Below are 22,490 nucleotides of genomic sequence, written 5' to 3' on the forward strand. Positions count from 1 at the left end.
AATCTTGACAAAGACATGTTCCAACAAGCTTGGCGATAATTCAAAATACATGCTAATATGAAATACTCGAGGTTCTTATGATCCATATACATAGTGCTATAATACATGAAGTCTTACTTAAAAATGCTTTAGGCACTTGACTGTAGAAGGTAGAATGGAAATTGCAACAATAAAATCTTAACTCTAATAAAATACTAACAATGCTAAGCAAGCTTTAATCAAATTCAAAGAAACCTTAAAAGAATTACAAAAAAATAATAAGAAATCTTAAAAAATATTAGTATGATCACAAATATATCTCAAATAAATCTCAATCCAATCTTAATTTAATCCTAGTTAAAATCCTATTATACTTCATTCAAACTTTAGGCCAAAAACTAACTAAATCTTAAATTGTAAATAAATCCTAAACGAACCTTAATCAAATCCTAATAAAATCCTAAATCCTAAATTAAATCCTAACCAAATCCTAAATCCTAAATTAACTCTTAATCAAATCTTAATCCTAAATCAAATCCTAATCAAATCCTAAACCCTAAATCCTAAACCAAATCTTAACCAAATCCTAATCTTAATTCAATCCTCACCAAATTCTAAACCTTAAACCAAATCCTAATCAAATCCTAAATCTTATACCAAATACTAATCAAATTCTAAACCTTAAATCAAACCTTAATCAATCTCAAGTAATTTTTATAATAAATTTAAATCTCAATAATTAATGAATGAACCATTGATTTTAACTCAAAATTTACACACTTCTTAAAAATTAAGTTGATAACAAGCACAATATATATATATATATATATATATATAGATATATATATATCAAAATTACTAAATAGACGATAATCTCAAACACGTGCTTGGATATTGGTTGGCCTCCTTCTTTGACCTTAATGCTAATCTTCCAAAGCTAATATCTCTTCTTTTCACCATTTGATTAATATCAAAATTTTTATATATATAATAAAATAAGTCTACTATCCTTACACATAAATTTCATTCCTTACACAGAAATCTTAAAAATCCTCATTGGATCTAAAATTCTAGTTTTTAAGACCTTGATCCATTTAAACCTCAATAATCCTCAATTTAATAATTAAATCAAGCTAAAATTATAGCACAAATATAACTAATAATCTATAAAATATTATTTGTAGATCTGTTACAAAACTCTCAAAATTGCCCAAAATGTCAACCTTATTTTCTTTCATAAAAACCCAAGTCATCCAAAACAAACTTGACTTTCTAAAGCTCTTACAAAGTCATTATGAATACAAATCACACAAAACTAATGCTTATAGAAACCTTATTTAGTCTACTATCAAATGCCACTCTCTAATTTGCAAAAAAGCCCTAGAATCATTGTCAAGGCTTGATTTTGTGCCTCAAGGTCTGATTTCGATCCTAGTTCATAATTGGCCTTCTCCGGATATCAATATCTAGTTTTTCTAAGTAATTTTTGCTAGAATTTACTCTTAACTTCTTCCTAAAGATGCCTATATTATTTATTTTTTCAATCTACTTTGTTTTGCTTTATTTATGGCCCTATAAAGTAAGTAGAAGTCACTTTTTTAAAAAGGCAGCATTACTATTAAAAGTTTTATTACCTTCCTATCTTTTATTATCTTTCAACTTGGCTCTTTTATAATAAGATCTATATTACCATCTTTCACCATATAATCATGTTATAACATGACATCTACCCCCTCTGAACTTGTGCATCTTCTTGTATGCGCCAAATAATTCAACTTTGTTTGATTCATACTATATTCTTAATGTCTTCATCCAATTCTTCTTCTTCAATATTGCTATTCAAATCAAAATCATCTTATTGTTTTGAAAGATTTATACCTTTGACAAAGTCTTCTATATTTATTTATGTTTGCCTTTGTTTGAATATCTTCACTCGTTTTTCTTATCATCATCCTTTAATCCAATAGATGAAATTTTTTCCAAAAATCTTCCAATCTATTTTTTTGATAAATATCAAAAATCTTTCATCATCTTCTAATATTTCTAACTCACATAATTCTTTTTTTTTATTTTTTATTTTTTTATTTATTTATTTTTTTAAATGCCAATTAAACTTGAATCAAAGGCAGTTATATCTTGTAACAATACCTCCTTTTTTATACCTCCATAGTCTTGCTTTACAATGATACTTCTTTAATTTAATTTAATTTATTTTTTATTTTTTTTAAATACCAATAAAACTTAAATCAAAGGCACCTATATCTTGTAAGATTATTTCTATTTTTATACCTCCTTAGTCTTACTTTATAATAATACTTCTCCAAAATCTTTTTTTTTTTTTTTTTTTTTTTTTCAATGCCATGTTTCCATTTATTCTACATGTGCAAGTAGTTTGGAAATATCCTCTTTTGTACATGACCAAACCATTGGCGAGGTACAAATTTTGAAATGAAAAGACTTAATTGAAATGTCTCCTACATGGTTATATATATCTTGCTTGTACCTTTCTCCTTGTTCTTTTGATTCTAAGCTCTATTTGAGATGTCCATATAATCTTTAAATCCATTTTCCATGTCTTTATATTTAAAGATTTTTAGATTTTCAATCCTTAAATTCTATACTTTACAATAAATATTATTTTTGTCAAAATCCAATTGTGCCCCCATAACATATGGATTATCCATGTAACCTTGACCTTGGTCCAAAAGATTAGTACTCACGATTAACTTGATTAAAGCCATTGACTTGGTATCCTTACCTTTGATTCTATTATCTTCATTTATCACATAATCTTATAAAACATCCTTCATTTCTTCTTGAATGCATCCTTGTGAAACATCATAACCTTGTGTTATTTTAAAGTATTGTATTATTTCATAACATTGAGAAATTTCATATCCTTGTGAAACCTCATGCTCTTGAAAATTTTCATAATCCTTGCTACAATTCTTTGTGGTTTCACAATCATATTTTGTACCATAATTTTGTACAATTTCATAAACCTCTCTATAAAAATCATGTAAAAATTCAAAACTTCTTTCATCTAATCCATATGCGGTTTCATAGCCATATGCAATTTGACTTTCATTATCATATCCATACATAATCCTACCACTTCTTATATTATAATGTTGTGAATTCATACAACCTTCATGATTATAACCTTCAATAGATCCATAATCCATCTCCTGTAAAGATTTAATTTTAAATTCTTCAATATAATGTAAAGTATTAGGCAAAACATCTTCACCTCCTTTAAATGTAGAAAATGTCCATTGGTCACCAAGAGATGCTCCATCCAAATTGCTATCACCAACTTACACAAATTTATTCAATGTAGAATAGTCATAGCTTCCAAGTACATTGTCATTAGTTTCTAAATCCTTGATCTTCATATTATCTTCAAATTTTTGGATACCTTGGCCTTCCATAATAATAGTTTAAAAAGATTCTTTATTCTCTTTTTCACCATCTTTGGTATAAGATTCAATTTCTTTCATCTGCAAAGAATTGGCTCCTCTATTAAAGTCTCTTACTTGCTCTTCTATTTCTCTTTTTTTAAGATTAATCCATTGCATTGATAAAGATGACATAGAAGCCAAAATAGAAGATTTTTTATGCCATATTGCAAATCCTTTAACTTTTGCTTCTTTTTGCCTTGCTAAAATAACCACTACTTCCTTCAACTTCTTCCAATTATTGGTACAACCACTCTCCATAGACTCATTTATAAGATGCATAAAAAGCTTGTCTCTCAAAGCATCATCAATACTATTTAAAAATAACTCTATTTTTAAAGCACCCAATGATTGTCTCTTTGAAGATGAGAGTTGATAAAATCTCCTGTCAAATTCTTTCAAGAATTCATAATGATCCATATGCTTGCCTAGTTGCAATTCCATCCAATTCAAAAACTTTTTCTTAGTAATCTTATCCTCATGTCCATCAATAAACTCTTCTTTCAAAAGTTCTTGAAATTTTGACCATGTCTCTACATCCCCTCTAAGCAATCTTTTCATCTTTTTATGAATCCTAGGTTCAATATCCAAATAGAAGCTTGAAATCATCTTTGCCTAAGAGATTTGGCATGTCTCTATCTCACATGTATAAACTTGTAAAAACTTAGTGATGTTGTATCCTTCAAACCTCCCAAATTAGTTGATGACTCCTTACAATGCCTTTGTGATATCTTTTTCAATTGCTTGTATCCTTTGTTGTTCCTCCATGAATATACAAAAAGTCTTAAAAAACACACTAACATTTGCCTATCTAAAATATTCAACCTATCCAAAGTCCTTGATGACACATCTTCCATTTTGTTCAACAATGATAAAAAATGTTCCTTGAAATTCTCCAATAAATATCTTATGATACTTCAAAATTCTCCATCATATCTATAAAGCCCTATAATACTTCATAATAATCCAAATATTATCATTTGTTTTTTTAAGTTAGTCTCTAAAGCTCCAAAAACTCAAAAAGCTCCAATTAACAAACCATCCATAGCTCCTCCTTCAACTCTCTTGTCTTCCTTTTCCATAATTCAAATAATCCAAGATAACCAAAAACCTTCTATCTCAAGTCTTTCATGTCGGATTCACCAAATATGTCGTAATATATGAAGTCTTGCTTGAGAATGCTCTGGGCCTCTGGCTGTGGAAGATAGAATGGAAATTGCAATGACAAAATCTTAACTCTAATAGAACACTAACAATGATAAAAAAGCTTTAATCAAATTCAAAGAAACCTTAAAGGAATTACAAAGATACAATAAGAAATCTTAAAAAAAATTAGAATAATCACAAATATATCTCAAATAAATCTCAATCTAATCTTAATTTAATCCTATTAAAATCCTACTGGACTTCATTCAAAATTTAGGCCAAAAACTAATTAAATCTCAAATCTTAAATAAATCCTAATAAAACCCTAAATCCTAAATCAAATCCTAACCAAATTCTAAACTCTAAATCAACTCTTAATCAAATTCTAATCCTAAATCAAATTCTATTCCTAAATCAAATCCTAACCAAATCCTAAACCCTAAAAAAAATCCTAATTAAATTCTAAATCCTAAATCAAATTCTAATCAAATTCTAAATCTTAAATCAAATTCTAATTAAATCCTAAATCCTAAATCAAATCCTAACTAAATCTTACATCCTAAACCAAATCCTAACCAAATCCTAAATCCTAAACTAAATCCTAAATCCTAAATTAAATCCTAATCCTAAATCAAGCCCTAACCAAACCTCAAATTCTAAACCTTAAACCAAATCCTAGTAATTCCTATAACAGATTTAAATCTCAATAACTAATAAATGAACTATTAATCTTAACTCAAAATTTGCATACTTTTTAACAATGAAGTTGACAATAAGCACAAAAAATTTGAAAGGAATCAAAAGTACCAAATAGATGATAACTTCAAAAACGTGCTCAAGTATTTGTCAGCCTTCTTCTCCGACCTTGATGCTAATCTCTCAAAGCCAATATCTCTTCTTTTCACTGTTTGATTGATTTCAAAATTCTTACATACGTAATAAAACAAGTCTATTATCTTCACACACAAAAGTTTTATTACCTTTCTATCTTTTATCTATATTTTTTTACTTTATCTCTTAACTTGGCTTTTCTATAATAAGATCCATATTATCATCTTTTATCATATAGTCATGTTACAACATGACAATGGTGACTGGACTTGAAGCACCTTCTAAATAATGATGCCACTCTTGAAAAGAATCCACAATTGCAAGGAGTTCTTTGTCATAGATCTTATAATTAATCTCGGCTATTGAAAATTTTCTTGAATAAAAAGCTATTGGATGAAGTTTGTCATTTTTTCCTATTTGTGATGAGACTACATCCAAGGCAAAATAAAATACATCTGTCTCTATAAAAAATGCTTTGAAGAAGTCGACGTGATGTAGGATTGGTGTAGAAGTAAAAGCTTTCTTCAAAGCTTCAAATGATGCTTTTGCTTCTTCACTCCACTCGAGCTTGTCTTTATAAGTTAAGTGTGTAAGTGGCGCTGCAACTTAAGAAATATTCTTGATGAAGATCCAATAGTAATTGACAAATCTCAAAAAGCATTGTACATCTCTTATTGTTTTTGGAGTCTTCTAGTCAATGATTGTATGAATTTTTTTAAGATCCATCATTAGACTATTGTTTGAAATGATGTATCCTAAAAAGTCAACTTAAATAGTGTGGAATATATACTTTTCTATCTTAGCATAGAATCTAATATCTCTAAGTTTTTGTAATATATGACAAAGATAAACTATATTTTCTTCTACATCCTTAGAGTAGATTAAAATGTTGTCTAAGTAACAAACAATAAAATCATCTAAAAACTCACAAAAAATATCATTCATAAGATGTTGAAAAGCAGCTGGTGCATTCATGAGTCTAAAAGGCATGACATTATATTCAAAGTGTTCATACCTTATTTGAAATGCAGTCTTCTATTCATCTCCTTCTTTAATGTAGACCAGATTATATGCTCCTCGTAGATCTATTTTTGTATAGATCTTAGTTTTGTTTAATTGATCAAGAAGTCGAGATATAAAACACTAAGGTTATCTATTTTTTATGGTAATCTTCTTGAGTCCTCAATAATGTACACACATTTACAATGTTCTATCTTTTTTCTTCACAAATAAGATAGGAGCTATTGCATGAGGTTTTGAATGGCATATGAAATTCTTGGCCAAGTTCTCATCAATATACTTCTTAAATTTAGCCAACTCATTTTGTAATAAACTATAGATTGAACCAAATGGTAGGTGAGTTTTTTCTTTAAGATCGATTGAGCAATCATATGAATAATGCTCTAGTAGAATATCTACATTATTTTTTTAAAAAACATCTTGAAAATCTTGATATTGACTTGGAATTTTACTTGAAATCTTTCCATCATTTAAATCGATGTCGCATAAATAACAAAAGACGATCATTCTTTTGTAGCATGCAAAAAAGCTTTTGTACCTACAAGTACAAGTTAGGCTATATTAGACTCATGACTTTCTACTAGATTAGATAAATTCTAAATGATGCTTGAAAAAAATTAAAGTTTATGAAAAATCCGATTCATCATAGGATTATATTTTTTTAGCCATAATAAATCTAAAATGATTGGATTAAAAGGAGATTTAATTATATTAAAAATTATGCAAATATTATGACCATTTATTACTACATCTATAAGAAGTGATTCATGAGTAACATCTCCAAAAGATAACAGATGATAGTTTATGTCGTTTATGTGTATGGATTTAATTTTTTGTACTAAGTATATATTATGATTTTAAACAAATTCTTCATCTAAAAAATAAGTTGAGGCTCTTAAATTTATTAAGAAAAAGGCTTTGTGATTATTAGATTCTAGATGTACATCTATTGTAAAACAAGAAGAGGGTTCTGACGAGAGAATAGGACCTCCATTAGGAATTGTATAAGATTTGAGTTGCACAGTCTCTATTGTAGCTGAACAAATTCAATTTTTGACATGTTTTCATCTTTGATAGAAATAATCCTCATTTTGTAGTTGCATCATTTCTTTGGATAATATTGAACAGTGTGCTTAGCTTCTCCACAATATAAACATAGTCCTTCTTGATGATGGCAAGTCTTTTCTTGTTTGGTAAGAGGTTTAAAATATACTACATCAATTTGCATGACTTCTACTTTCAAATATTTAGATTGAAAAATCATTGATGTTTTCATTGAATTATAATAATGTTGAGGTTTTCTTGTGTGATTCTCAAATTAAAATTCAAAAAGCCAATTATCACTTTTCACAACAAAGTCAATTGCTTGATTCAATGTTTGAAGATCAGGTAAATTGAGCATCAATTTCTTTACTTCATATTGTAATCCGTAGAAAAATTGGCTGATGAGTGCTGCATCATCCGACTTAATATCTGTTACTAATTATTAAAATTCTGAAGTGTATAATGTCACTGATCAATTGTCTTATTGCAAGACAAAAATCTTGTTGGTTGCAATACAGAGTGCATCATGTTTTTCATATATAGATCAAAATTCCACTAAGAATACTTCCTAATTATTCAATATTTGATCACGTTGTTCAAGAAATCATGAAAACCATAATAAAGCAGAACTTAAAAGTAGTATTCCAATAAACCTCACTTATGATCCTTGTGTTTAATAACTTTGAAGTTGTAGTTCAATCACCAGTTGTATCTGATTGATGAATCCTCAAAACTTAGATCTTATACCATCAAACTTCTCATGCAATTCAATTTTTGGCTCCTTAAAACTTTAACAATGTTTCATTGTAGGAGTAGTAGTATGGCTTGGTGTAGATATTGAAGCAACTCCAATCATCTCTATATCTTCATTGCTTGATAATCTTATTGCTCTTTATGGTGGTAGACTGAGTTAATGCATTACAAGCATTCACTCTCTCATTTGCTCTTACACTTGAACCATTGCACTCTTCATTTCAGCAAGCTTTGCCGTGATAGCACAATAAAAAGAAAGGTGTCTATTCTCATAGAATACAATACTCAAGAATCAAGTGAAAAAAAAAATCTAGAAATAATATCAATTTAGAAGAGGGTAATTTATAACTTCTAATACGTTTATGTCTTATCAAAAGAAAGAAATAATCCACTCTTAATGAAGAAAGGACAAAGCTATGATATTGTATGTATACTCTTGTCAATCTGTCAAGGACAAAAACTAGAAGAAGATACATAAATTCATGGAATCTTTATAAAAAAGAAAGTGATAAAATAAAAGAAAGTATGCATATTCAAGGAAGAATTGAAATGGCTATTGCCAAAAACTAGAAAATATAAGACTCTTGAAACTAGATTAAAAGCAAAAAAGGCATTAACAAGAATGAAGAAGGTCTCATTCTTACCTCTATATATACTACTTAAGTAAGAATTATATAGCAACATACTATAGGACCTCTAATACGCATCCAACTTGCAGGACACATGTCTAATTTACAAGGCAAGTTTCCTAGGTGTGTGCCATATGTCCAACTTGAACTATAAGTGGTCATCATATCAACATGTGGCCTCTTTGTTGGCCAATTTTTCAACCTACCAATCACCTATAGACATGTATAAAGACAAAGTAGTGACTATGAAGCTTGTAAGAAGCTTTCCACAAGATATTATCATATTTATCTACTTTGACTTATTTCTACCTATTCTTATTATTTAGATAATTATCAAGGTAAATATGTATGTCCATGATAATCTCTCTTTATTGCATGACAAATTTAATTTTTTTTCTTTCTTCAAGAAAATTAGAACAAAAAACTTGATGATATTTGGATGATTTAATTTATCTAAAATTTCAATTTTTTTTAAAATAATTTTTTAAAAGTCCTCATATATATCTAAAGTAGAAATAATCTTATTTGTACTTTGAAATCAAACCATTTTGTTGAATATACCACTACTTTTTTATTTATTTTTTTATTGATTATAATATGTAGTCTTCTATATTTAAGATGAAGATATTTATTAGAAAATATGATAATATTCAATGCACCTATTTTGACCTCTGGAATACCTTTTATTTTTCCTATAAGATATTAGGTAAGTTCTACATCCTTACTTGTATATTATTATTGACATTAAAAGATACCACAAATAATGACATTAAAGATACCATAGATAATGACATTAAAAGATGCCACAAATAGTATCAAAACTATTGTTTAAGTCTAAAAGAAGTTTTCTAAAAGCTTCTTTGTTATTGATTTATATCATTGCAACTTCAAGCCAATCTTCTTTAGAACACTCTTCAAGCAAGGTTCTTATTTTACTTACAATTTGAAATAATACTAATTTTAATCTTATATTATATCAATATTTAAATAAATCTAAGAAAAATCTATCAAATGATAATATAAAATATATTTTTAAAATTATAATATTATAATTAAATTAATATTAATATATTAATAATATATATTCTTATTAAAATATTTTTAATATAATAAAAATTTATAAGTATAATAAGCTTAATGACTCTCAAACAATAATATGGCATATTGTGCCTAATAGTTATGAACATCAAAATCAAAATATGTAATTACAAGGTATATGAATGAAAAAATAACTCTAAAGATTTGAAGAAATATTCCAATGTAAATATTATAAGCAATTTTAATAGCTATAAGAAAACTTTTAGATAAAGCTTTCAAAAAAACGTATGCTCAACTTGGCTATTTGAAATATTTTAAATTCGTAAAATTATAAACCTATTTTTTAAAAATTGAAGCATCATTAAGTATCAAAATCAAAAAAAACTATCAATTTATTAAAATGCAAAGTACAACTTCTATACAAACTTAGAAGCATAGTATTAATCTTGTCCTAAATCATTTAATAGTCTTAATTGATATTAACCTCTTCTATATATAATACAAAATAAATAATATTACATTAAATAAATGATTTAAAAACCTAATTCTATAATAAAAAAAAGATGATTTTATAAAAATTAAAATATGACCATTATTATTTATTTTCTTACAAAATCTATATAAAATAAATAACTACTTAAAAAATGTGCAAAACTTTTATAATTTAATAGTCTTATGTACATACAACAAAGTTCAAAAATTATAAAGGTAAGAATATTATAACTTAAGAAATGTTATCTAATTTATTCATATTAGTTGCAAAAGTGTAATACACATCAATATATTACAACGACCAAATCACTTTGAACTTCAGTATATAACTTCATAAATTCTTCATTCCAAATACAGATTTGGTTCTCTACTTCTAATCCTCTAAGATTAGTTTGAATAAATAAATATAATATGAAATTCAAATTATGACGATATCTTGCTCACTATTAAAAATATATGCTTCACAATGGAGGTATTAAAAGTATACACAATACAAAAATTAATAACAAATATGAATATAAACTAAACAAAAGTTTAAAAAATGAAGTAGACATGATTAGGCAAAGTAATTTAATCAATGATATGTTATGCTATATAAATCTAATCTTAATAAGCAAAAATTCTATCCTTTAAAAGCTTCTAAAAGTAAATACTAAAATATTTATAACTTGATATTATACCTAATGTTAATGCCAAACTAATATATTCATATCTTCTTTAACAAGGCAATGTCAAATACATCAAATGTTTAATATCAATAATAAACATACCTATTATATAATTTAGCACATATAAACTATAATAAAATCACATTGTTATTATTAAATCATTTCTAAAATCATTTCCTTAAATCAAAAAATATTTGTTTGTTTTATACTCTACATCAGAATTCTCCCAACATCAATATCATCATTTATCTTAATGTTTTTTTTTCATATTTTTAATTGGTCTTTTCAAAAATTTACTATATATAGCTTAATGATTATATAAAAAATGTATTTATTCATCTAAATCAATTTTACTTCATTCACTTCATGCAAGTTACAAAAAATTTGGAATAACGAAATATAATATATATATATATATATATATATTAGACTTATAAACAAAGAATCACTATTTTAACTCAATCAAGGCAATACGCTCTAATATAAAAAACAACCATTGATAATGAGTGAAATTTTTTTATATTATGCATGACATTGAGCCACAATAATTTTTTATTTAGCCAATTAGAAAAAAACATGCAAAATTGAATCAAATAACAACCTAAATAAATATAAATCCTAAAAATATTAGTATAGAATCAAACAACTGCCTAATGAAGTATGAGACTTTACAATTGAAGCCAAGGTGCAAATTCTTACCAAAAAATGCATGCAAATCAAGCTATTGTTAAATCAAGTTATTATTGAGCCACAAATTGGAAAAAAAAAGGGTAGGAAATGCAAATAATTTGCAGACTAAGAGGTTGAACATTAAGATGATGTATCTAAAAGAATAGCAAACTTTAAAATTATTTGAGAGTAATATTTTGAATAAAATATGATATTCTATTTTATATTTAATTTTAAATATAATATTTTCTAAATAATTAAGTAGTTAATTATATTTTTTTATTATCTTTATTATTTTTATTATTAGTTTATAATATAAAATTTATTATTTCTTGGATAAATTATGAATAGTAAATATATATTTTTTAAAATATTAATTTTTTGGAATCTATTTATTATTTCAAAATACTAATTATTATACTTTAAATAATATTTTTAAAATTTAATGATGTTTCATGTGGACTAAATTTGATATTTATGCATGTATAGGTATTATCCATTAAAAAATCTTCTTTATAATAAATTAACTATTTTTATTGATAAATCTAATATTATTACTTTTATTTATTTATTTATTTTACTTCAATCCTATTTTTTGGACCTATGTCAAATTCTATCCTTAATAGTTTGCTTCTTTTTTCTTTTTATTTTTATTTGTTAAATTGATATATTATATATATTATAATATTTCTATTTATTTTCTAAAATATTTTTTGTATTGTATACACTTAGATGTGTAGTAGCCTATATTAATTGCTTTAAGAGGTGAAAAACTACATCTTATTTTTTTTGTAGATGATTTCTCAAAAATTATTTAGGCATGTATAATTGACAAAAAATTTAGGTTATATATATGTTTGTATATATAAATAATAAAAAAATATCTTAAAAGAAATATAAGGTGTTGAATATTTAAAAATGTTCAACACCTTATATTCAACACCTTATATTTTAAATCTAAATAATAAAAACCACAATTCTACCATTTTAAATTTATTTTGGTGTCTTGTACTCAATAGTAGTAGATAGAAAAAGATTTATATGAGCACTACTAATGTTAGAATTATCAGCTTAGAACCCCTTTTCCAGGCTAGCATTACAAAATATACTTTATAAAGTTTTTAACAATATTTGATTTAATATTTTTGTTGTATTATTTTGTTGAAGAATGCTTAGAGTATTAAAATAATAAAAAATCCCTTTATCACCACGCAAACTCAATGCTAGAATTCGGGTCCAGCTCTGTCGATGCTGTTGGTTGCATGCCAGATGAGGTGTTTCACTCGTTGCCAAAATTTCATGCGTCATAGCAATCGTCTGTCCCGATGCTCTACGTCAGACTCATTGTCGCTTTTTTGTCGCTTTTTGTCGCTATCGTTGCTTGTTGTACCATTTTTGTTACATGTCCCCTCTGCTGGCTTCATATGATTAACGTATTCGAGTTTGCCGTGGAAGTATCTTGATCGGTTTGAGGAGATTTTCCCCTGAGCGTAGGGCAAGGGATGTGGAAGTTTTTTGGACCACTGGATGATTTGAAGACTTGTACGCAAGAGTAGCAGAAAGATTGGATTATACGTGCGTGTAGTGCTAACATTGGTGGGAGGGATGTGGAGAGAAGTAATGACGAGGGCACGATGCACATGGGTTAGCAACGCAGGATGGAGCCTAAGGATGATGACTTGCGTTTTGCTGCACGCTGTAGTCGTCGCGGGCCTACTGGTTCTGGATTCTAACTTGTACCGGCACACTGTGGCACACTCCTCATGGGCTGGATGCTACTACCTCTTAATGGTCGTGGTCTTCGTGCAGTATGCCTGCGCTGCTAGATCTAAGCCCGAGTATTTACTTGATCATGTATTGATGGAAGGCAGGTTCAACTTTGAATTTGAAGCAGGTCAGAGGTATCATGAGTCTTTTTCCCACCCTGCCTCCAAGAGCAGCGGAGACTTTGATGCAGATAACCTCCAGAATGAGGAAGGGGAGTGTCCTTCTGCGTCGGAGGCTACTCCGTTGCTCATGCTCTCAAACGATAACTTAGCAAACTTGAAGCGGTGCCCTCATTGCAAACTGTGGCAGCCATCAATATTAAGCATCAAGCACTGCCATACCTGTGATAAATGCGTGCTCCGTTTTGATCACCATTGCGATTGGCTTGGAACCTGCGTTGGTGGAAGAAATCACAGAAAATTCTGGTGGTATATCTTCTGCGAAACAGCACTCGTCACGTGGACAATAGTCTGGTTTATATGCGCATATGGGAGGAGTAAGGGGAAGCACACAGCGATGCCCGCAAAGTGTGTTATGTTGCTTGTGATGCTTGCACTCGTCGCCACAGAGTGCTGCCTGGTATTCCTATTCTTGTTTCATTCCTTCTTGTTGATGACCAACCAAACAAGCTATGAATTAAGTCGCTCAGCGTGAAAGGAAGATCCGGAAGCGACCGCATCCTCGTGGCTCGGTTACAGCAGCATTTCTTCCTCACAAGACTATCATCAAAATATAAAGCTCACTCTCCTATTTTCATTACATTGAAGAACTCTTTGAAGAACCTTCTGGCTCCTAAAAAATTGATGGACGATTCCTTATCCTTTTTCAATTCTTATGCAAGTTCGTCCTCTGTGATTCAGCCACGAATGGCTACATGTAGCGGCATTAAATATGGGTTTATCCAATTAACTGTGACCATGATTAGGGGCATTGTAGAACACGTTTCTACCGGTTCCCTGCAACTGACTTTGCAGAAGCTGGAGCATCGCCAGACTTGCTTTTGGAGAAGTTGAGTAATTTGAAAATCAACTTCCTTTATTCAATGTAGATGAATGATTGATTGAAAGTATTAATCTCCTGCCTAGAGTGTATGTTTGTTTTCAGTGAATACACTCCTTGCATCTATCACAGCCCTAAACTCTAACGACATTATTTTTGAGCAGTATATTTTCATGTAATTTACAAACTAACAAAAAATGATACACCAGTCAACATGCCATGAACATTTTCTTATGTTTTTTTTTGTGCATGTCATATGATATGGAAGGTGACAACCAATTTGTTGACATTTAAATTGGTATGTAATGTTTATGCCTTATTACCTTAAAATCCAATATTTTTGTGCATTTTTTAAACTTCAAATTTTTAATTAATAATAAATTATTTCTAATGAAAATGATTTTTATATGTATATCATTTTAAAAAATTCTGTATTATTTTATCTATATTATTAAAAAAATTTGACTGAATCTAACTTCAACTTCTAATATATTGTATTTAAAAAAAAAAAAAAAAAAAAAAAAAAAAACTTTATGTTGAATCTTACTTCAGCTTCTAAAAAATACTAATAGTAGACAATCCTAAATTACTATATGTATGTAATAATCTTCATAGCTCAAAAATTGGATTTAATAAAAGATGAAAATAAAAAAATAATATAAAATAAAATAACCATAATAAGAAACTATATTATTCACCATTGGAATGGCTCTTAGATGACTAAAAAAAATAGAACAAATATAAGAGAGAGAAGCAAAATGTAGATATCAAATAGGTGAAACTCATAACAATTTGGTTAAAACTATACCAAGTGAAGAGTACGTGAGTAGATATATTTTGTATCTCTTTATTGATTGATTTGTTCCACCTAAGTTTGCTCCACAATAATTGCAATGAGCTTCTTCAATTATAGTAATGCATTCACCTAATAAGTAAAAAAAATAAAAAAAATAAAACAAAAAAGTGATAAATTAGAATAATCTAATGGTATAAGAAACAAATCAACATGAATCTGAAGTTGTGCAAAATTTGGCAATCTTTCCAACTTGTATGTATTAAAGTATTACATGTAGTCTTCTATTCAGGTAATTATTAGAATAAAACAGGAAAAATTGCTAGTTAGGGCATTAGTATAAAACAAAAAGAAGAAGGATATGCTATTGACTTGTTTAGATGCAATGCTTTGGGATATTCAAGGTGGTGAATAAAGAAACAACTTACAAAGGATTTCAATGATTGGATCAAACTCTAGTTTGTAGACTATGGGTGACTATATTTAAAAGAGACTTTAGAAAAGTGGCAGAGGAGGAAGAATTGTAGATGTGGCAGTATGCATTATTCTATTTCAAGATTGGATTGTATGTGGCATGCAATTTTATATTTTAAGGATTTGGAGATGACAAAAATACAAAAGAGATTCTTATGCGAGACTAAATATATTTAGCATAAAAATTTGTGAACCATATGATTGATGCTCAAGAAAGTACTAGCGACAATTACACAACAAGTAAACATAGCACAAAAAATTAAAAGAGTACTTTTTTGACTTTGACCTTAACCTCTGTGTCACAAGATTTTACTAATTTGTATGGATTTGACGTTAGTAGGACAAATTCAAATGAATAGCAATAATGAGAAAGAAAAGTGATCTTGTTCTTTTATAATCTAGTTTTTGATAAGGTAAATTGGTAAAGTAATTATATCTTATTATTAAATATATATATATATATGTATATATATATATATATATATATATATATATATATATAATTAAAAATATATTTAGTAATTATAAATTATCAAATCAATTTATTAATTATTTTAAGATAAAAAGATACATTTAGAGTATTTAAAATCAAAATATATGGTGAGTAGTGTAGAAGTCCTTAGACAATTAGAAAATTAGAATATTAGTTGTAAAAATAGAGTCTTAGTAAGTGTTGGAAGGAATTTACTTATTATTGAGTATTAAAGATTAGTTATTAAGATTAATATCTATATTATTTTTATATCTATATGTATTACTTATGAAAAACTATAAATATTAGTAAGTAGTTAAAAGAAGCATAAGAAAGAACCTCATGAAATTTTAGTTATTGATATAAGAAATAGGATAAATAGTTGATTTAGATTGATTTTTTTACTATAATAAATTATCAAGATAAAAAATATAGCTTTAAATTGATAGTAATATTATAAAAATATTATAAGAATTTTTAGAATTTATTTAGAATTTTTTAAGAAATTTTAAAGCAATTTCCAAGACTTTGGTAAAAGTAAGTTTTACCACTTTGAGAGCAATTATGAAGAAATGGAGTAAGATTTGAAGGCTAAATTAGATTTCTGGGATAATTTGATGTTTTTAAATACTATAGTGAAGTCAAAAGTACAAAAATATTGATTTTAATAATAGAAAATAGGAGGACTAGTAGCTAGTGTAGTATAAAAGACATGAATCTCAAAGAAAGGAAATCCTCAATACACTCTTGTGTCACTGAAGGAAATTAGAAAGTTACTCAAAAGGTGATATAATATTTAACTATAATGGCTATTACTAAAAATAAAAAGACTAAAAAGACTTGAAACAAGACTAAGGACTAGAAAAGCATTGACAAGACTGAAGAAGGCTTCACTCTTGCCTCCATATATACTCTTAACTAGAAGCTACGTTGCGATGTCTTATAGGACCTCAAAAACATGTTGACTTTGCTAGCCACATGTCTTAACCTGCAAGACAAGTTATCTATGTATGCACGACATGGTTAGCTTGTTCTACAAGCTATTATGCGGAGTTAACTTGTTGGCCAAGTTTTTGACCTACAAACACATCTAAAGTCAAAATCACGTCTATGAAGCTTCTAAGAAGCATCACTAAAAGATTTTATGAAATTAATCTATATTTATCTACTTCTATCTAATTATATAAGTAATTATTGAAATAAATGTATATGTCTATGACATTATCTCCTTTTAAGAACGAATTCCACAAAGAGCAATCTTCATATGTTAAGAAAGTCCAAGATGCGGCAAATTGTATTTGCCACATACTCCAATCTTTGCTGTCTTTGAAAATGGTTGATAAGCCTTCTCAGCCATCGATAGTGTCCCACATTAGGGTGAGAAGACTACCATGTTAATTTGTCATTGTTGAGCCTTTCATAACTTCCTTCAAATAAAACATTTGGAACACCGTGAGGAGTTGTTTCTACCTCTAATAAAATCATCAAATAGCAAAAATCTCTTTCAAGGTTGTGATGCCAAATACATTATATCTTGCCATCTATTTGAAGAAGAACATGTCATTCTTCAGGATCTTCATTTTGATTTCATCGTCTTGAAGGTTGTGACAATCACAATGTTTCATTTAGTAAATCTGCAAATAAAGCTCTTGAGTTGAATCTATTGGTTGTTGGTTCTCCATCTCTTTAGCATCACACAAGCTATAAAGAAAGATAGAAGGTAGAAGTTATCTTTTTTTGATCTTGTTTCTTTTATAGTAAAAATTTTCTATTCTTCATCTTGATTTTGATAGATTTTGTTGATGAAAAGCTTCAACTTTCTTTGCTGTATTTATAAAATTCTTTGATGGCTTCTATGTGCGTTCACTAATATCATATCTGTGCCAATGAACAAGATATTCCAACCTATTTTAGAGCCGCTTTGAGTCTAAGACCTTCTACTTCAAACTCTTGATTGTTATTTACTTCTATAGGAGGAGGTGGCATTTGTCTTCTTTCTAAAATATTCATTGTCTTATATGGCTCAAGAAGGGACATATGAAATACAGGGTAGATCTTCATAGACTTTTGTAGATATAATCGATAAGCAACAAGATTGATTTGTTCTCAAATAGAAAAAGGTTCCAACCAATGATAGTCTAACTTATTACAAAGACAAGTAGTCTTGATATTGTGACAAAGTAATCATACTTTGTTACCTATGTTGAATTGTGGTTACTCCTTGCAATAGGCATCTATGTTGGTCTTTTGTCGTCCTTGAGCTTCTTTTAATTGTATCTTCATTATTGCATGTAGATCTGATAAATGATTTGCTAAATCTTTTGTCGTAGGATTATCAACTTTTGAAAAGTTAAAAGTATCAAATCATGGATGATAACCATAATTAGTAAAGAAAGGTGTTTATTGAGTAGAAGAATGTATTAAATTATTGTATGTAAACTTTGCCAATAGCAAAAGAGTTGTCCAATCATCTTAATAATAGTTATTGATACAACTCAAATATTGTTCCAAAATTGGATTCACCCATATTATTTGCCAATTGGTTTGAGGATGAAAAGCTAAAGAATATTTTATATCCACCTTTAGAATCTTGATTAATTTTCTCCAAAATCTTGATACAAATTGAGTCTCCCTATTCAATATAATATCCTTTGGCAATCCATGATAGTAATAGATATTGTTAATAAAAATCTTAGCTATTTTTTTACCTGAAATAGATTTTGTATATGGTATAAAATGTGCCATTTTCGTGAAGCAATCTATAATTACGAATATGGAATCATGTGAACCTAAGACTAAAAGATCTATGATAAAATCCATAGAAATAAAAGACCATGGTTGTTTTGGAATAGGTAATGGTTGAAGCAATCCATAAGGTCTATAGCAAGAAATTTTGAATCTTGAACAAGTATGACATGATTATACAAAGTCTTTTATCATCTTCCACATTTGCGGCCACCAAAAATCTGTAGATATAAGCTCTAAAATCTTGTTGTATCCAAAATATCTTGCTACTGAAAAGTCATGATGTGCTTGAAGAACATATAAACGAGCTTCTCCTTCTAGAACATATAGGCGTTCTTCAAAATATAGAAAGTTTTTCTTGAAGTCGAACTTTGAAATATCATGAAACTTAGAAGAAAGATTCTTGATATCATGAATAAGAGGATGAGAGGACATACTTAATTGAATTTGCTTGATAAAGGTTAAATCAATAATCAATGTTTATTTTATTGCTCAAAGATGAAAATGCTTAGGCTTCAAAAGAATCATTCTTTGTTAATCAAAATATGCATCTCTTTATTTTGGTGCAAGATAAAAATATCTAAAAAAGGCATCTGATAGACCTTGTTATTTTTTGGGTCGATAAGGGATCTTGAAATTGAATCTAGATAAAGACATATTCCAACAAGCTTGATGATGATTCAAAACATATGCTGATATGAAGTACTCGAGGTTCTTATGATCTATATAAATGATAATTGGACTTGAAGCGCCTTGTAGATAATGATGCCATTCTTGAAATGAATCTACGATTATAAGAAGCTCTTTGTCATGGATCTCATTATTAATTTTAGCTGCTAAAAATTTCTTGGAATGAAAAGCTATTGGGTGGAGTTTATCATCTCTTCCTATTTGTGACAATACAACACCTATAACAAAGTCTGATGTGTTTGTTTCCATAAAAAATGCCTTAAAAAAATTGAAGCAATATAAGATTGGTACAAAAGTAAATTTTTTCTTTAAATTATCAAATGATGCTTCTATTTCTTTATTCCATTCAAGTTTGTCTTTACAAGTCAAATGTGTAAGTGGAGCTACAACTTGAGAAAAGTTCTTGATGAAGATTTGATAGTAATTAACAAAGCCTAAAAAGTATTACACATCTCATATTATTCTTAGAATCTTCCAATCTATAATAGTTTGGATCTTCTTGGGATCCATCAAAAGATCTTCATTGGAAATGATGTATTCTAAAAAGTAAATTTGAGTAGTAAGGAATACACACTTTTTTAACTTGGCATATAATCTTGCATTTCAAAGTTTTTGTAACACACAACAAACATGAAGTTTATGTTCTTTTGTATTCGTAGAGTAGATTAGAATGTCATCAAATAACAAATGATAAAATCATTTAGAAAGTCACAAAAAATATCATTCATAAGATGTTGAAAATCGATGCATTTGTGAGTCCAAAAGGCATGACATTATATTCAAAATATCCATACCTACTTCAAAAAGCAGTCTTCTATTCATCTCTTTTTTTGATATGAACTAAGTTGTATGCTCCTCATAGATCTATTTTGATATAGATTTTTGCTTGATTGAGTTAGTCAAGAAGTCTTGAAATCAAAGGCAAAGGATATCTTTTCTTGATGGTGACCTTATTATATCCTTGATAATCTACACAAATCTACAGAGATCCGTCTTTCTTCTTCACAAATAAGATAGGAGTTGTGGTTGGGAATTTAGAATGGCATATGAAGTTCTTTGCCAAGTTCTTATTAATGTACTCCTTTAATATAGCCAAATCATTATGTGATAAGCTATAGATTGATCCGAATGGTGGTTAAGCTCCTTCTTACAAATCAATTGAACAATCATAAGGTCGATGCTTTGGAAGAATATTTTTTCATTTTTTTTTTCAAAAATATCTTTGAATTTTTTATATTGGCTAAGAATATTACTTGATATTTTTTTACCATTAGAAATAGGCATAGCATATGTAGCAAAAGATGATCCTTCTTTTGCAGCATGCATGAAAGCTCTTGCACCTACTTATAAAAGTTTGGAAGTACTAGAATTTTATATTTTTACTTTGCTAACTCAATCTTGGATTATACTAACAGAAAGTTAAGGTTACAAAAAATCCAATCTATTTGAGGGTTATATTTTTTTAGCCATGATAATCCTAAAATAATCGGATTGAAGGAAAATCTTATTACATTAAATACTACTATACTTTTATGATCTTTAATTGTTACATCTAAAAGAACAGTCTCATAGGTGATATTTTCAAAAGACAACAAACGACCATCTATGACCTTTATATGTTTGGCTTTAGTTTTTTTGACTAAAGATATTTTTAGATTTTTGACAAAAACTTTGTTTATAAAATAAGTTGAGGCTCTTGAATCTGATAAGGTAAGGACTTTGTGATTTTTAGGTCTTAAACACACATCTATTGTAAAACAAGGTGAGAGGTCTAAGGAGAAAATAGGACCTTTATTAGGTATTGTATATGATTCCAGCTGCACAGTCCCTATTGTAGTTGGAAAAACTTATTTTTTGACACATTATCTTCTTTGGTAATTGTGCTCCTCATTTTGTAATTGCTTTGTTTCTTTGGACAATGTTGAGCAGTGTACTTAGCTTCTCCACAGTATAAACACAAACTATCTCGGCGACATCTAATCTTTTCTTGCTCTGTGAAAGTTTTAAAATGTATTATATCAATTTGCATTAGTTTAGGCCTTGATGAATACATTTAAGAAAACTTGGAAGTTGGTGCCATTACTTGAATTCTTCCTCTCTAGCTAAATCTTTTTTCTTGATGCCTTTCAAATAATTGATTTTTGCATGGAATAGCTTGAACAATAAATTATTCTAAAGATTTTGTTTTTGACATTATTAATAACAAATCTTTGACACTATCCTTTAATCCATATCAAAATTGATCGATGAGTGCTTTGTCATTCCAGTCCATATTACAAGCAAGGTTTTGGAAGTCAGTAGCATATGTGGTAGCTTATTGTGATCCTTGTCGTAAAGATAAGAGTCTGGTCTCTACTACTTATTCTTAATTACTTTTTTCAAATGTCATTGTAAACACTTCTAGGAATGAATTCAAATCATAAAGGAGTCGTAAATCTTTTTCTATTAAAGATATAAACAAAGAGAGAGCACTTTCTAATAGAAGTGTGTCTATGAATCCAACTTAAGTAAATCCATCAGGATATTGAAAAGGGTGCAACCTTAGATAGAGCTTGATTTTTTGCAAAAATTCTCAAAATTTTGATCTTGTTCCATCAAACTTCTTAAGCATACTAATCCTTGTCTTCATCATACTTATAGAAGCAAAATTCCCTGGATTTGGTTGTGAGCTCGATCTACTTGTTTTTTTCAATTGCACAGCTTTTTGCTGTAGATTCTAAATTTTTTTTTTATAGGTATAGTACCTCCATAATTCACATTAAAAATACGTGAGATTTCTATTCTAAAAGTGTTGATAAGTTCATGAAGATCTGTAATAGTTAC

The 22,490-nt window shown here is 28.2% G+C and overlaps 1 protein-coding gene across 1 annotated transcript; it reads left to right on the forward strand.

Moving 5' to 3' along the window:
• Positions 1 to 13,347: 13,347 nt before the first annotated feature.
• On the forward strand, positions 13,348 to 15,456 carry LOC112281789 (protein S-acyltransferase 10). The gene has a single exon (XM_024518679.3). The coding sequence runs from the start codon at positions 13,348 to 13,350 to the stop codon at positions 14,146 to 14,148; it is 801 nt and encodes a 266-aa protein (XP_024374447.2). The 3' UTR covers positions 14,149 to 15,456.
• The last annotated feature ends 7,034 nt before the right edge of the window (positions 15,457 to 22,490 follow it).

Source organism: Physcomitrium patens, chromosome 4 (genome assembly GCF_059467195.1).
Source record: "Physcomitrium patens ecotype Gransden chromosome 4, ASM5946719v1, whole genome shotgun sequence".
Lineage (NCBI taxonomy): Eukaryota > Viridiplantae > Streptophyta > Bryopsida > Funariales > Funariaceae > Physcomitrium > Physcomitrium patens.